Below are 17,944 nucleotides of genomic sequence, written 5' to 3' on the forward strand. Positions count from 1 at the left end.
TGAAGGATGGTCTGTGCAAATTGACAGATAAGACCCAGGAAATATGCCAGCTGTCTTCCCCACCTGTAAAATTATTCCTTCTCTTCCTCCACTTTCCAATGAGGCTGCAGCCAGATGAGTTCTCGTTATTTAGTATGGATATTGAATATGTTGAACTCCTGAGTCTGTTAGATTTACATTGTCAGTGGGCAAGGGAATTGAGTATGTAAGATGCATCCTGGTTTTCCTCCATATCAAAATAATGTCTAGATAGACATAAAAAATCTGCCAGTTGAGGGTCTGTAAAGAATACACAACTGCAGCATTTATGTAAAGTACTCCTACTAGTTGTACCATACAAAAATATCCTTTTCAATTCCATCATCTTTGGAGCTGAAGGATGCTTGCATTCTTATTCTAATACTCGTCAATCAGATTGATTTAATAAAAAATCTGCTGTTTTAGATAAACTGTCCTTTTCATTTCTCATATAAATTAAATGGATTGCTCCTTAAGGCAGTTAATTTCAGAGTATGCACATATATGATTAAAACCAGGAACCTATAGCCAATTTCTTTGTTGAAAACTGTTGAAACTGACCAAGCAATGGCTACAGGACCTCATCAGACACAACTTTCTCTTTGTCTTAGTTCTTTACTCCATATCCAGACCCTGATTTCAGCCTTCTTTCCAAGTACTCTTTTTTGGCAAGACATCTTGGAAAAAGAAGGGTTTTCTGTTGCTCCTCTTGGTTGGAAGTCATAGAAATAATACAGTTGGTTTCAGTGTTAGAATGGTGTTGGATTTCGTGAAACTATTTTTTAAGGCTCTTGATCTGTAGGTTGTGTACGTTATCACTGTTTCATATGAATTCCTCTGGAAATGTTTTAGATGAATGGTGGGCCAACCTACTACTGACGCATGATAGCTGTCTTTGGCATTTGCAAATTGTCTCACCATACTGGCAGTGTAAATAAGCTTAAGAAGAAAAAAATGTTGAAGTCTGTCTGAGCCTTGCAGGTCAGAGGAAGTCTTTCCCTAATAAGGAGGAGTCAGGTGTACCTGTGACATTGGCAGGCTATTCACAAAATTCCAAGTTTAAATCTACAAGTTGTAATATTGGGTGATTGTCCCAGTTAAGAATTTGTCTGTGTCAAAAATAAATGGAAGTTTAATATGTAGCAGGCATATGCCCACTTACAGTAGGATCCACACTGAATGCTCTGTCTTGAAGAACCATTTTCCCCAGGGTGAGTAACTCTTTTTTCATTTACACGCTTTTTTGTTTTCTGACTGAGAGAAGAGCATCTCTGTCCCTTAAAGTAGTGACAAATTGCCTGTCAACTGATATGTCTTCTGAAAATTGGTAACTTAATATAATTTTGACAAATAAACTCTCATATGGCCCATAACTCCTTTTGCTGCACTACTTAGTGTTATGCTCACATTATGACAATCTGGGGCAGTCAAGTCTTTCATCCAACTTTACTGTTACCAGACTAAATAGCAGTGTTTCACCTGAACCTTTCTATTTAATTTTTGAAATTTGATTACTAGCAAAAACTTTTTCACAGAAAATATTACAGAAAGAGAAAACTAAGTACAATAAAGTAAGTGTTTTGTTATTGTCTGGTTTTCTTTATTGCCATCCCTCAAAAAAAATGTTTTTGACCAACTGAACTGATACAGACATGGTGAAAACTGACAAAGGGAAAAAAAAGATAGGATTAGTTCTCCTTTCCTTGAGAGTGTGAATATAAATAGAAGGCAAGCTTAAGATTTTCTATTTAGGTACATCAGAAGTTTAGTTTTTGATACAGATCAGAAAACATCCTTGGACTATTTGTTAGCTCTCTGGTAGTAAAAATAACTTGAAAACCTGACTTGATAACCTGACTTGTCTCAAATATATGGTGATCATGTTTACTGACCTCTATTGATACAAATAAGTCTGTTCAATAAAGAAAAAAAGGCTTCTGGTGAGGTTTCTGGTGTTGATTTCCTTTGCTTTTCCTGGGTAGTATATCGTCTAGGGCTACGTGCATTTGGTTACTATTGGATTAGGAAGCATTGCAGTGATTTCCTTTCCTTTTTTCCCAAGACAATGTAGTGTACCTAGTAATTTTTTTAATGAGGTCCTAAGGTTATGGCTTCATAAGCATGTAGGAAGTGTCAGTCCAGGCTATTGTAATATAGTCCTGTAAGTGCATCTTTAAGGTACTGGAAATAGACTCACTCTGAGTGTTAGGGCAATGTTAGTCTTGGTGTTTCTGTTGCCTTGAAAAAGCAAAAGTATTAGAATCTGATGTGTGGATTTGATTCTTTATGGCACTTTCTACAGCTTCTTTTGTCTGTGTATTTGCTGATCCTTTTGGAACTGTGCATACGTGAAGGGACTGTTTTATGTTGTGAAACATACTGGATTTTAAATAAACTTAATATGCTCAGAACTTGTTTATTCATGCAATCTTGTCATTTAGGTTCTAGGCTGGAAAAGTTAGTTGTGTAGTTTTTTTTTTGTTGTTTTTTTTTTTTGTCTTTTGGGGTTCATGTTTGTAAAAAAGAAAAAAAAAAAAAAGAGTTAAAAGCAGGTTTGTTTTCTAAGTGACTGCCCAGCTGACAGTGGCCATTTGTGAAATGAGCATGTGATAGAGAAGGGCCCGAATGCTCCCATGCTGCCTAAAGCAGAACACCGATGTTGACTTTTAAAGGAGAGTTTCAAGAGCAAGTAAGCAGGTTAAATATCATAAACAGCAGTAAAATCTTGAATGGTGCAAGGCTGTCAGGGAGGAGGGAGATTAGTAATTTCTCATTGGATTAAATTTGATTACTGGATAGGTTAGGAGGGTCAGTGTCAGGGTGGGAGGTGTAGTGTCCATAACCTGCCCTCTGTGCCGGAGGAGGATGCATGGAGGGGCAGAAACTGGGATGGATCAGAGGCTACAAATGATGTCAAATTTGGGAGCTGGCTTTTTTCTCGTCCCCCTCTTCTGTTGTATTTCAGGTGTGTTGGTATTCTTTTTTTGCAATAACTCATTTGAGTGCCTGAAGGGGTAGCATTGTTGGATATGTCAGAGTTACTAACTCCTTCGTTTCTCTTCCATGCTTTCTCCTCCTGCAAGGAGCGGAAGGTACTTCATCTTCTGCTGTCTTCGCTTCTTAGCACTTTTAAGTTATTTGTTGATTTCTAGCATTGTGGCAAGTTTGTCTTTTGAATATTTATTTCACCCTTTATTTATATATTAAACTGTAAATGAACTGGTAGTGTATGCTACAACACTTCAGGTTGTATCTGCTGTGATGATGTTTTTGTTTAATTTTGGGTTTTATTTTATTTTTTTTTAAACTTACTAATTTTGTGTTATTTTTCTCCTGTTTTTGTAGGTTTTCATAGAGCTGAATCACATTAAAAAGTGCAATACTGTGCGAGGAGTCTTTGTCCTGGAGGAATTTGGTAATTACATTATTTTGATATTAGGTCTGTACTCACATGGCAGTAACTCAAATTTCCAATCTTCAGATTCAGAGTTACACTGCAGTTTCAAAGATAGAAGAAGAATGTAGATTGCACTCAGAAGTTGCCTAACAGGGAGATGAGTGACAGCATAAAAATTTACGTGTTCATTTTCATCATATTAAGATTTGTGGCCTAGGTATTCTTTGTTAATAGACAAAGAAGATGTTCTGAGTTTTGTGAAGCAAACAAAACAGCAGTTATCTTTGATCTGTTTAAGATTTTTCTTTGGTATGTTCCTTTTTATGATTCTGGGAAATCATCTTTTTCTGCGCAAGCCTTGCAGTTGATCTTTCTCAATACTGTGCTTTCATTGCAAAAAAAAAAAAAAAAAAAAAAAAAGCATTGCTACAAGTTTCTTCTTCACTTTGTGTGGAGTTTAATTTTTGTTGTAGATCATCTTTTGTAAGGTTGCACATTAGGCTGTGGCTTTTGTTTCAGAGCATAACTAGTAAAGAGTGGTAAAGATTAAGAAGAATAGAGAATTTGTGTTATTTAGGCGCGCTATTGCCGTTACCTATAATCTGCCTACAGTCTAGTTTGGAGAAAGTTCTGGGTTTCTATTCAGTGTCAGTCAGTCTATACTTAAATAGTTGTCTGAAAAAAAAGAAAGAGTGACTGTAGATGCGGCTCTCCATAATATTTATCCGTACATACTGTTCTCTTGATATACTCCCCAGACCTGGATTGATTTATTCTTCCACCCATCTCCGATACAATTTACAGTTTTGCTTCCTTACTAGATCAGCATACTTTGGCTGTTAATCAAAATCTATATTTGGAGCTCCGTTTACCAAGACTGATTGTTCTTTGGTGCTGTGAATAGAAGGTTCTGACTGATGGATTCTCTCTCACGATGTAAAAGAAATTTAGTATGAGAGTGCTGGAATTAATTTCTTCATCCTTAATAATGTGTTGTCTCCTTTTGGTGATACAAAGTTATAAGGTATTCAAATTGTAAAACCTTTCTGACATTTATTGTTTGCTTGTTTTTTTCCATAAATGAATTTAATCTCCCAGAATTTTGGGATTTCAAACTGTGAACAGTTTTTCCCCTTGTCTGAAAATATGCATGGTTCAAATGATCAGATTAATGAACTTAACCACTAGAAAATTTTCTAATAGTTTAAATGATCAATGATGTCTGCATTATATGGTTGCATATTGCTTTAGTATCATGTTTTTACCCTGATGGACATGATTGATTTTACTTTCCATAGAAACTGCTTAAGGTGGTAAAACTTTATTGATGGCTTTTACAAATATGAGAGTTCAGAAGCCAAAAAATTAGCTCAAACCATGGCTTCAGCCTTTCCAAGAGAAGAGATTGGATCAGGAATGAATCTTGGGTCATTTTTGGAGACCCAAAGTTCTCTCTTAACTCTAGGTGTTCTTTAAAATGTATTTAAATTGCTCAAGAAGACAGTGTTTGTTTTAGGTATTCCCAATCAACTTCTGTTGATGACTCTGTGATACAACTTTTAGCTACTAAATAATAACTGTAAGGAAGAAAAAGAAAAGTTGTTTTACAGAAAAATTTGTAATTAAGGAGCTACTGTAAAATCGAGATGTATGATAAGGAACTTATGGAAGGGTATTTTTCAGAAGTAAGAGAAACGAAATTGGGAGCTGAATGCTACAACCAAAAGCTGAAAAATTAAATAACTTATAAAGTAAAAATACCCTACTCCCAAAATAGAGGTCAGAGACAAGAACCATTTTAAAGATACTAAATGAGATTTACAATTTGGCCATCCATAAACAAAAAGAAGAAAGGAAGACAGATGTTGCAGAAAAGCCAAGCTCTCTTGTAGTACAGAATAGAGTGTTTATCTGAGGGCTGCTCTTTTGATTGTTAAAAGATGAGAAGACTTATCTGTTCAAAAGAAATCAACATTTTAATTTAGAAGTGAATCGATAGTGTTCACCAAAAGGTTGCATGGCCTTCTTAAAAATGAAGTTATAAAGCTGTGTTTAAACATTGTGAACCTTGCAATGTGATTTCACTATAGAGTATACTGAAGTAGTGCCTCCTCTTAGAAATGTGGAGTGTGCTAAACAGGTACTCCAGTCTGATGGGAAATACTTCAGTACAGGATTTTATGTTATTCTGTGAAGCGTAAGTGCTCCAACTGTAACAATGTCAGGAAATGAAAGGTCAGTTGGTGTAACACTGGGTTTATATCACAGCATGAAAATTGGAACAATGATTTCAGAGCAGGGTGCAAGGAGAAGTTCAGGAATTGTTGCCCACAACTGGAAATGGAGATTTAAAGTAGGTGAGGAAATGTGAGGTTCTTCCCTCTGGAATTTGAGTTACTGCTGTGTACTTGTGCTTTACTTTCTTGTGGCCCCTTCATCGCGGCTACTATGAAAACCTTCAATCTCCAGCAGGTAAAGTGATGTCCCCTGAACTCATTCTATGGTAGTGCCATATTTTCATTCACAGGACCAAAGGCTGCAGGATGGTGCTTAATAATATACTCCCTTCATCCACTTAGGTTAACAGCATTAGGATTAAGTTTTAATGTTAGAAGAAAAGTACTTCTGCTAATCTCTTAATTTGAGTTTTGGGTGGGGTTGCCTTTCTTTTTTTTTTTTTTTTTTTTTTTTTCCCTTCTGTATTCTGCAGTGGTAGTGCTTTGACTTCTGTGGGTGTAAATCCAAGCCCACTTTTTTATTCTTCCTAACCCAGTCCTCTCAGGAGAATTTTTCACACTGAAAGGACTGTGAAGGAGTACTGTACTTAAAGAAAAAGGCAATTTACTGACTGCAAAGTGAGGAAGATGGTACCTTGCCTAGGTGCTCTCCTGTTCCCTCTCTTCCTGTTATCAGTTATGATACGAGACTTTACAGTTTCCCTTCTCTCCTTCCCTTGTGGCCCAAGGTCCTTACAGATTTCCCTTCCTGCTTTTTGAAGAATATATGAACAGTTATATGTTATCCAGTGGGCAGTGAGACTTACACAGCTGTAAAAATCCTACCCTATTTGGCTGTGCACCAGCCTCACTCCCACCTTTACCCCCTGGTGACATGGAGTTAATTTGGAACATCTGGTGCCAACGGGTAAGGTAGCTTGGATGTGCACCTCCTTATCTTCCCAACTCTAGTTACTGGTATCACTGGGGCAGTGCAGCCTGGGTGTGCACTTCCCGTTTTTCGGTCATTAATGTAACAGCCATCTGTCCGAGAAAACAGAACTGAAAAATCAAACAAATATTATATTACTTCTTAAAATCATATTCTGTAGTTTTCACTAGATTTTTTTTCAGGAATGACAATACCATGGCATACTAGAATTGGTAGGCACTGGTTTGTACTTCGAGTACCTTTCCAAACCCAGTCTGCACTGCCTACTTTTGGCCCTCTAGAGCGTGATCCGTCTCCCTCTCCAACATTTAGCTGTGTCATATAGTTGAAAAGATGACATCTGCATGGATAGGCTCTGTTGTGGATTTTTCCCAGTTACTCATACTGAACTCATCTGCCTCTGTTTCTTTTCTCGTCATTAGTACAGTGTGTAATAAATCACTTACCCTTCCTCTATGAACCTGGTATGGTTTGGTTTTGCATAATTTCTATACTACTGCTTCTAAATTTTTTTTGTTGTGATACAGAAATCCCATGGCAAATTTCAGCTATTCTGGAAGGGAAGTATTCAGAGTTGGTCTTGTTATTATGCTGATCTTAACATTTAAAATTTGCCATTTGTATGTTCTTAATGTGGTCTTTGTTCTCTCCTGGTGATTTCCCATGGTATCTGTTCACAACAATATTTGTAGACCAAGTGTGAGGTTAAAGGCGCAGTTCGGATGCAGTGCACGCTGATGGGATGGTTACAGCTCACTTTATGCATTCCACAGTGAGAGCAAAGCGCAACTTTTTCTTTAGCTTTATTATGTTCTTTCTTACTGTTAGTTTGAGGCAGTGCAAGGGAGCAACATGAAATTTTCAGGATAATAGATTTTTCATCAGTGCCCTAATCCTCTTTTTGTATAAAATCTGGAAAACAAGTAAAGCCTGGTATTTTATGAGGATATGTAACTGAAATCCATGTTTTACTTTAAGGCAATTTGTTCAAAAGCAAAGAACATTTTCAGTGAGTATGTCAAGTTAAAAGGAACAAACACACACCTCCTAAACAGGAAAAAGACTATTTTGAGAAACTCTTGAAAGACAGATGGGAAACAGTCTTCCAGTTTAGAAAAAAAACAACTCCCTAATTTCCTTTTTTTTTTTTTTTTTTTAACCCTCTGGATTTCACTAGGTTACTACCAGAGTGTCCAACAGCTCTTTTGAGATTTGTTATTCAGTCAGCAGGGAAGGTTTCAAACATCTAAAGGGTAAAATCTTTGGGAATCAAGTACTGACAAACTCCTGTGGAATTGTTGGTTTGTTTCATTGCACTAAGCATTAATGATATTTTGCCATTAATGTTGCTGGCTAGCAGGAATGAATATTATTAGAAAAGCCAGAGTCTTTAAGAACCATCAAATATCTATTGTGATTTTCCAAACAGAGACAATGAAATATTTTGCCAACCTGAGTAATTCATTATGACATTACCACTATCGTCAAGGATGTGTAATGTAAGAAAAGAGGAAAAAAAAGTATCTAGAAGTGAGGGATAGTGAGATGCCCTGTTCCTGCACCTGCTGTCTGTGTGCATCCCTTCCCTTTCCTATGGGAACATTGTGCTATTTCTTTCCCTTTTTCCTCTCGTTTTTTGAACTTTTTGTTTTGTCTCTTGCCCGTCCGGTTTTAGTTCCTGAAACTAAAGAAGTGGTGAGCCACAAGTACAAGACGCCAATGGTGAGTCAACTGTGATGCCTTCTGGTAGTTCTTTAGAGGATATATCTTTATATTGTCACATGGAGAAAAGAAATGCATTGAGATTGCAGGATTTGCAATGCTAACACTGCAGTGAAGTACAAGCTTCTCTTAATTAAAGCCTTCCCTTAATTAAAACCCTTGTGAAACTTGTTGATTCTTGTTCCTATGACACCAGAGAATCTCGCAGGTAATGTAGAAAGTGTGGTCTCTTTCATTAAATAGATAAGCCAAACCAGCTAGCTTGCATCTTTAACTTCAGCACAATATGCTATTGAAACTGTTAAACTGAAGACAGTGCAGAACACAATCCATAATCCACAGATCAGATGGAAAAGGAAACTAATTTCTGGGCATAAAGTGGTTGCTATCTGAGTTTGTGAATAATTCCATTCTCTTCACGAAAGTGAGCAGTGAGACAAGAGATAATAATCAGGCTTTTATGTACTTAGGAGGAAGAAAGAGACACCAATGATTATCATCGTAACTGACATTTCTTCAGTTATTTTCTCTGAAGTATGGTGTATACATTTGGTAATTACATGGAAGCTGACAGTCCTTTAAGGGGAAAAGAAGTAAGATACTTGAAGAAGCAAGAAATGTGTTATAAACAACATTCCTAGAATATATGTAACTTAAGAAGCAGATAGCTATATTTTTTAACAAGCCATTTCAATGAAAATGAATGATAATTTACAGAAGCGTTTTAGCTTGTCCTACAATACAACAAAGCATGCTGTCATACACGTATAACAAAGATGATAAATATAAGCCTCGGTATACAGGACAAGAACTTTTCAGATCATCAGAATAGCCAGTATTAAAACTTGGTTATAGACTGAGTTAGTCTTACCTTCACTGAATTGTGCTGCCAGTTGCATGCTAGACAAGGATTTTCTATTAAGTAATAGTACACGTAATCATTTAAAAACATTATTTGTAAATCTTTCTAATGGTTTGTGAAAGCCTCTGCTCTAAGACAGTGACAAATATGTTTGGTATTTTTTGTATGAAACATGCAATGTTGGGTATTGTTTATATATATATATATATATATATACACACACACACACACACACACACATATATATATATATAAATTTAAAAAAATCCCAACTTTTGTTAGCCATGGATTCACTAGCTTTGGTTAACAGATAACAGGGATTACCAGTCCTTGTACTTTTGAGCATAAAAAGATTACCATTGTGAATAAGGAAGAATCCTTCCATCTCATTGAGTCAAGGTATAGTATTGGATGTTTAGTTTTACAGGTGTTTTTTGTTAATTCTTTCAACCCCTCCAAGAAAAATGATTTTAACTTCATGCAACAGGCCAAAAGCAATTATGTAGGATGTTTTTGCTAAAGCACTGTCCAACCTTCTTACTTAGCGTACTAGTCTTAAAAATTATGAGTAGTCACACTATCAAGCAACTAACACTTTTATCCCCAAGGTGTTTTGTTTGTTATAAGGCTTGTCTTCTCTATTTCAGTTAGAAAATAGCATCAGACACTTATTCCAAATTTTTTATGTAGCAAGAGTATTTGTCCCATGAAGGCATACAACAGAATACAAAATATGCAGTGGATTTTATAAAATGCTAAATCATCTGAATTTTGTTATCTCCATTTCTAACCTCGTAGGCTCATGAGATCTGCTACTCCGTGCTGTGTCTCTTCTCTTATGTGGCTGCCATTCGTGGGAAAGAGGCAGAAAACAAAAGCAAACCACCTCGGCCAGTTTCCAGTTGATCATGATATTGGGAAGTACCTACCCTTCGGCACACTGACGTGCTGCAGTATTCCCATTTTTACTGCAGTTACTGGATCTCACTTTGCTGTCTGCTATGAGAACTTGATTATTTATGTATGACCCTGCAAGTCTTTTCCCGTAGAAAAATCTAAGACTTCATTGCTCAGTCTCCTTCTGAATTCATCTTTAACGGAGTTTTTATATGAGCTGTTCATCAGACAATTTTGAGCATCAGCATCCAGCTGTGAGTGACCTACTCTGGCCGTTCCTTGGAATTTCTTTTTTCTTAAGGTGGCTAACATAGCCTGAGTTCAGTTGTTTTTTTGTTTCTAGTGGTACTTGTTCCAAATTTATCACTTTACAACTGCAGGCTTCTGCTTTCAGATTCTCTCATTGTGCACAGTGGAAGCAGTCTGGTCCTGCATGTTGTTTAAATGTAATGTTTTTATTGTTTTCCTTCTGTGTTGTTCATTTTTACCCACCGACATGGAGTTCTTGTCACACAGTTCTTCAAACCCTTTTGGTAGAGATGAACACTTTAGCTACTGTAGTCTGAAAATATCACGTGACAATTGAAGTTTGGCTATTAAATTGCTCTGTCTGTGGAGGTGACTGCTTCTCAAGTGGGAAAAAGAGAGAGAGACAGAAAGAAAGAAACTCTGAAGGTAGTATATTGTGAAAAACCCTGGCACCCCATGAATTATGTGGTTTTTCAAATCGGAGTTTAGATAGTATCTGTAGACATCTCAGCAGTATAGTTAATAGATACATATAGCACTACTGAAAGCAGTTAATCACAGAGGGCAGAAAATGGAAATGTAAAATTTGGAAACATTATTGGCAGAAGCACATGTCAAACCAATGTAATTCTGGGTTCGTAACTGTATTCTATACAAGATGTTTCTATAGCAATGTACAGAACATACTCAGAAGCTCAAAGGATTATCTGGTCTCCAAAATTTTTAAGCTATTGCTTTTTTTTTCAATCTCTACTTGCATATCAAGGAATCTCGCAAATACTGGGTTAATGCGTAATGAAACCCCTTCAGTTAAAATTATCCATCACATTCCTTATTTTAAGTAGACTGAATATGAATGTTTCTTGCATCCTGATTTTGTTATTGAAATGTACTGCACTTGTATGGAAAGCTCTTAGGATGCTGCGAGGAGGGACTGTCTGGAGCAAATAATGTTACATGTAAAATACCTGGAAAAATGCTCTGATGCATACTGGTGTATTGTATGTTTTGATGTAGGATTCTGAGTAAATGAACCCAGATATAACCCTGTTTTGGCTTGGTCAGGGTCTCTACTGTTTTGAATGGAATAAACTAGTAATGCGTGAGGAAAAGATGTAAATATTACAGTACCACATCTATTTATAGAAACTGTACAGCTGTCTGAATGTGAAAATAAAATGTCATTCAACCAGCAACTTGTTTTTATCCTTCTGTGCTTTAACTTTTCTGTTCGTGCAGCTTACTCTGAAATTAATGTAGCTATATACAAAACACAACATACACATACGTGAAATAATGAAAAAGAGCAAACCATATATGGAAAATTACATTTCTTTCCACATCAGTAGTTGAAACTTGTATTTTTGTTGTTGTTTTCTTCTTTCGTAACATCCATGTAATATGTATTTTAAAAAAAGTGAAAAACATAGGAATAACATACACGTCTGAATTATTGATATATTGGTTGTGGACGTGCAAATAGCAAGTATGAAAAATCATTTACACTTTGCTAGTAAGAAAACGAAAACTAACAAACCTTGAATTTAGCTTTTTTATTTTCTTTGATCTTTTGAGACTTTAAGTTTTCTTATGGCAATACTGGAATTTTTAGCAAATGTTGTATTCTTTATATTACCGTACTACAGGTTGAAATCCTTCAGTTAAGACTTAAATCATGTTAGACTGCATAAATGTTCCACTAACTGCAATGCTGGGTCCCACTTAGGCAAACAATATTAATTTTTAAATTTTAAATATTATGTTAACAGGCCTATTGACATACTCAATCTCGCTATAAAGAGAAGATTAAGGTTTTAAATAACAATTGATGATGTGCATTTAATTGTTATCTACAGCACCCTTTTTTCCCTCTAAGAGCTGTCTTTGTGTGGATGTATTTCTGTGTGACTGAAAACCATGAAGTATAATCTTTTAGAGCTATGCATTATAGACTCATGAAAAACTTAAGTCCCAAGTAAGGCTTAAATGGGCCTTACAAGAAAAATCGCCTCCTGTCCCTTTCAACAGCATTTTTGTTACAGAATGGCTGTGGCTAAAGTTGCAGACGTTGCTGTTCACAGGCAAGAATCAGTAACTCTGCAAATGGGCTGACGTGGGGCTTTTGGCCTTCAGGTGAGAGCAACTAAAGAAATTCTTGAAATGTATGAAATCTTTCTGGAACTTGATGATGTGTAATTGTGCTTGGCAGGTGTTCTATTCTGCTAACTGAGGGAATGTAGCACATTCATCTGAGATAAAGGCATGCCGTACAGTGTTTTCACTGCTAAATACTCATTGTGGTTCCCTGGAAATCTAATACAGCTCTGGAGGTTACATTTAAAACTGGCCTAAGAGTGTAAGTCTTTCAGAACGCAGTCTTCTACCCTTTCCACCTTAGCTTCATCACTCCAAAATGTTGAAAGGTATGTAAACTTTTCTTTGTAGGAAAAGAATAATTACAGCAATTTCCATGTGTTTTGTCATGTCCTACTTATTTTGATCCTTAGGTAAGAATTCCTTAGCAGCCATAAGCACTTAGAGGCTTCTAAGCCTTCCAAAATTGAATGGAATACTGAATATTGGTAATAACAAATAGTGCAAGAATACTAATGGAACAAAATGGCTTAAGCTACCGGTTTTACCACTAGGAGGAGCCCCTGATTTAGTGTTACAATATTTTAAGCTGACAACCTTTTTATTTTAACACTTGTGATATTTCCAAGGCCCTTACACAAATAGCAAATACGTTAATTATGTGACAAAGATTGATGAACTTGCCTTAAACCTTAAGGCAGTTGCTTGTCCTGAACAAATTTCTTTCTCTGTTACAATTCTTTGTTCGTGGAAGTTGGTTTTCAAAATGACCAGTAACCATTCCCTGCAAATATTAATGTTTGTGACTGGTCTTCCTGGCAGTTTTTCAAAGTGGAGCTGGAGTTCCTAATTATCTTTCTTTGGGATTGCAGATCTTCACTGTGGTGTTCCAAAAAGAAGGTACCTTTGTTTTTGTTTGTAAATGCAGTGTTGATTTCTAACATGAGTAGACCTACATTTTAAAAGATTAAAGGTTTTAGTATCGGTCAGTGTCACAGTGGTGGTAAAAATTGTGAAGTTGAACATTGAGGAAAGGGTTCATTGCTTCAAGAAATCTATTGTAAAAACTTCCTACACCCTGATTTCTAGCTTCAGATACACCTGGCAATCCTACTTCGACACTTTCACCACAGAAGAGCTTGTAGGATAAAATATAAGCTGTTCTCCTGGGCACCCAAAAGCTAAATAGCTAGAAGATGGAAATTATGAAGAATTTGTTTTACAACTAAAATTCTTAGTGATCAGAGTGGATGGGAAAATGTGGCTATGATTCTAAGCCATCTTTGGAGCCTTTATATTATAAATATACTAAAGATAAAAATATTTCTAGAGCCATGCTACTTATGCCAGACAAGGGCTTTTGGTTCCCACTGAGTGTACTGCCAATAAGGAAGCAATTGCTAATATTGCTTGTAAGGAATGGAAGCAAACCAGCCACTGGGTCAGGCATAGACTGCTCTGACCACTGAATTCAGAACTAAATGAAAATAGAAGCTCAGCTTCATAGAGCATAGAGTTTGGGTAGGAAGAGACCTTAAAGATCATCTAATATCTAATTCTCACAAAGAGAGCAATATTTAGATCCCACTTCCCCTTGATTGCCAAATGGATTGAAGTTAGAAGAAGTTGCCTGTGAAATGAGTTCCTGCTTCTGTGAGAAAAATGGCTTCTGCACTGCAGCAGTGGTATTTAGGAACTCCAAGTCACTGCTCTTAGACAAGCAAAGTTCTGGTGAAAAACATCTCCTAGCTCCTAAAGATGTGGGAGTAGAAGCAAGAAGCAGCCACTTTATGCAAAGGACCTTGCCACACAAGGCAATGCCAAAAAGCTTCTCACTCTTCCAGAATTTACAATTTAGCCAGCCTTGCTTCTCACAAGGCCAAGACATTTCTAAACAGCTGAGTGGGGTTATTTTGCCTCTGCTAGCTGCAATGACTTTTTGTGCAGCCCTGTCTTATAACGCTCTTATAAGATGTTCAGTGTGAGCTAGAGCTTTGAGTTCCTAAAGCTGTTCCTAGTGCTGATATTCAATAAAATAGTAGAAATAAAATAGCAGAAACATGCTGATGCTTTAAATAATAGTAGTATATGATTGCTCTTTCCAGCGCTGTATCCAAAGGTTTGAAAGCTTGATGCTTGTGATGAATGAGGTTTGAGTACACGTGAGTACAACAGAGGACCTGTTTCAGGCAGATTCTGTGCTCAGATATGATAAAAACCAGCTCAACAGTTACACCAAGCATAGTATAATCGTAAGTTGATTTTCTGTTTAGGTTTGCCTAGTATAATTGTAATTATAATAATTGTAATAAGGTAGTTTTCTGGTTGCATGTGTGCAAAGCTTTGAAACTTCTGAGAAGTAGCAGTTGTAGCACTGACAAATTTTCTTCCAGAAATCAGTCCTACAAAGAAAGAACCACATATACAACAACCAAGGGCAAGTAGTGTTGCTTCTATTTACAAGTTACTATAGTGATAAACGTGGTTTAGGAACCTATATAGAAATAGAAATCCCCTTCTCCTAAAATAGCAGTACGTAAAAAGGAACAAACGGTGGCCTGAAAAACACCAAGTAAAGCTCTAAACAGTTGCTTCCTTTAAGTAGATGAAAACTCTGGTTCTGTATTTCCGTTCCTTTTCTTCCACTCTTTTCTGTCTTTTCAGTTTCCCTCAATAATGCCAGTGAGCACCTATCTTTATCCACAGCATTCTGGGTGTCAGAGCGGTCTCTCCTTCCCTTTTCTTACAGTTTCCCTGCTTTTCTTACAGTTTCCTTTCTTGGATTCCTTGCTATTTCCCCACACCTAATTTCTTGGCCTAGACTCACTTCAGCCACTCATTCTCAGTTCCACACCTCAGTTTCTCCTCAGATGTCTCTCTCTGTTTAGTGTTTTTTCATCCATTCTTCACCATCATAGTATGTAAATCATGTTCCAGCCTCTGCACAAGCAGTCCGGGCCTATGCTCTCTTGCTCATCTTTCTCTGTCCTCTTCCAACTTCCACTCAATCTTTTTCCTCTTACCAAGCTCTCTGCCACCCTCCTTTCATCATCTGTCATCCCTCAGCCTCAGTCTGCTCTTACTCCTTTTGCATTAAAATGAAACTGTTTGCAGTGGAGTGCTAAAGAGTGCTATTGAGGGAACAGAAAAGATTTTCTGCTGATCACCTATAGCACCCAGCAGCAGCTTTTCCATATACGTCTTGGAAACTGTTCGACCATTTCATCTGATATTAGAAATAAATGGGTCTAAAACAGACTTGTAACCTAAAAAAATAAGTTAACATGTTTTCAGTGATGAGGAGAGAAGTGTCATGCATTCTGAAATTTTTGAAGACTTTTATCTGGTCAAAATCTACTTTTTTTTTTTTTTAAAAAAAAAAAAAAAAAAAAAGAGGTAATGTATATACGACCCAAAGTAGAAGAAAATCCTGGATTCTTCACTTTTTTTTTTTTTTTTTTTTTTTTTTTGCTTCGGATTTTTGTTTATGAAAACTAGTGGTAAACAACAAAGCCATATTTGAGAGTTACGCTAGTAATTCATCTTTTTTGTGATCATGCTTTCCTGGAATAGACCTGGTTTACTGGAGCAATTATCTGTCATTATGACAGATACGAAGCAAATGCAACCTTCATAAAGGTTAAATTACTTTCATCTACATCCTGACCTAATGTATTTGGGTCCCACAGTCCATACTTCCAAGTAAAACAGTTACAACTACGTATGATTTTCCTAATACCTGTTTTATACACCATAATGAATATAAAGTAAAAGTCAGGTGGTTTTCCATGGTGAAGGAAAAAAAGGAGGCACACTTACCACTTATTTTTTTCCAACATTTATGCATATAAATTTCCATAATTTTTCCCATCAACATGTTTTATATGGATTACTTTTTTTTTTTTTTTGTATCATTCATCTTCTGTAATGTTGTCCCAATACAGAATTAAACCTGAAATGTGTTCATAGCTAGTTGGATAGTTATCTGTGTTTTTGTGGCTACTTGTTGTCAACACTTCTGTCTGGCACAAGAAGCAGATGCTAGACTATTTTTTCCATATAAGGACCTCAAGAATGAAGCTGTTCTTATCTGTTTCTTTTAAACCTTCACCAGTTCAACCTGTTTTAAGATACATTACTTGTGCAGACTGCTGTATGGACCCTGCTCAAAGACAAGTGAAGGATATCTTGCCGTCAGCCTTTGTTGCCCTAATATAGAGTTCTGTGGTTGAGGGGCACTTGAAAGGTATCAGTAGGGCTATTTTTAATCTCAGCAGAGTGTTCTTAGAAAATTCATTTGTAAGGAGACAGGAATGGTTTTATTTCTAAACCTGCTCTAAGATGTGGTAGTGACAAAAGTCTCTCCTAAACATGTATAAGGATTTTATTTCAAAGAAACTCTATGATAAAGGCAACATAAATGACTTCTCTAGCTTCCAAAAACATCTTTTGCCATCTTATCAACATCTTATAGCTCTCATTTGAATGACCCTCGAATGATTAAGTTATAGAAACAAATGCTCGTGATTTAGTCTTTTCTTGTGTTTGTATTCATTTTATTCAATTATATATCTCCCTTGGAATAGCTAGCACAATAATCCTTTCTTAGAAAGAACGATACCTGCAGATGTGGTGTGCTGAAACCATCTTAAATTTTGCCTTGCCCTGCATAGAAAAGCTTTATTACAATAATTAATGGGAACCTCTTGACATTTCACTGTAATCTTCAATGAGTCAAATTTAATTTTTTAAAATAATTTCTTATAATAAGCTTAGGGAAAAAACAAAACAAAACAAAAAAAAACAGTAAAGACTCCTGTTGCCTTTTGCAGAGTAGCAGTATTAAACACCAGCCAAGCTGGCAGCCCAGTTTGGCTTTTTATTTATTTATTTATTTATTTATTTTTAATTGGTTAGAAACAGAAGTGTTGAGGTACTAATGGGCCAACTCCTGTACCTGTTCTTATTCATGCTGTTGGTGTGGTTCCAGAGAATGTTTATCCCTTCTTGTAGAGGGACCAGGAAGATACACTTGAGGCCAGTAAGGCACTTTATGCCATTTTAAATATTCTATTGGGATGGGATGAAATCTAGCAACCTTTACCTTCATCCTCCACACTCAATTTGCAATGATTTTGTTCAGACTTTACAAACCTAAGTAATATTCTCTCAGACCATGAGAGGCCTGCTGGAAACTTATTTAAAATCCATTTAAAATCACCATGTGAAAATCCATTTAAAATCACCATGTGAAAATCCATTTAAAATCACCATAAATCACACACACACCATGCTGTGTGTGTGATTTATGACAGGAGTGTAGTCACACTGAACCTGCTTTTGCTCCCCAAGCATGACAAAAACTAGGCTCTCTTCTGTCAAAAAAGCAACATTAAGGAAATATTCCCCATCCCTATGACAGAACTGATCTAATTTTAAGGTGATAAATCCACCTGGTAATCTTCTGATCTCAGTACGGTTGTGCGTACGTTTCTCTCTTTCCCTGTCATGTGTGCACATTGGCATTTACATTGTCA

The 17,944-nt window shown here is 36.4% G+C and overlaps 1 protein-coding gene across 5 annotated transcripts in view; it reads left to right on the forward strand.

Moving 5' to 3' along the window:
• Positions 1–11,465, forward strand: part of MADD (MAP kinase activating death domain) — a 65,206-nt gene extending 53,741 nt beyond the window's left edge. For all 5 annotated transcript variants that reach the window (XM_084287458.1, XM_084287454.1, XM_084287456.1 and 2 more), the window contains 3 exons: positions 3,364–3,433; positions 8,259–8,305; positions 9,966–11,465. In XM_084287458.1, coding sequence (XP_084143584.1) covers positions 3,364–3,433; positions 8,259–8,305; positions 9,966–10,073 — 225 coding nt within the window. In that variant the 3' untranslated portion in view covers positions 10,074–11,465. The remainder of the gene's footprint in view (positions 1–3,363; positions 3,434–8,258; positions 8,306–9,965) is intronic.
• The last annotated feature ends 6,479 nt before the right edge of the window (positions 11,466–17,944 follow it).

This window comes from Netta rufina (assembly GCF_964035555.1).
Source record: "Netta rufina genome assembly, chromosome: 5".
Classification (NCBI taxonomy): Eukaryota; Metazoa; Chordata; class Aves; order Anseriformes; family Anatidae; genus Netta; species Netta rufina.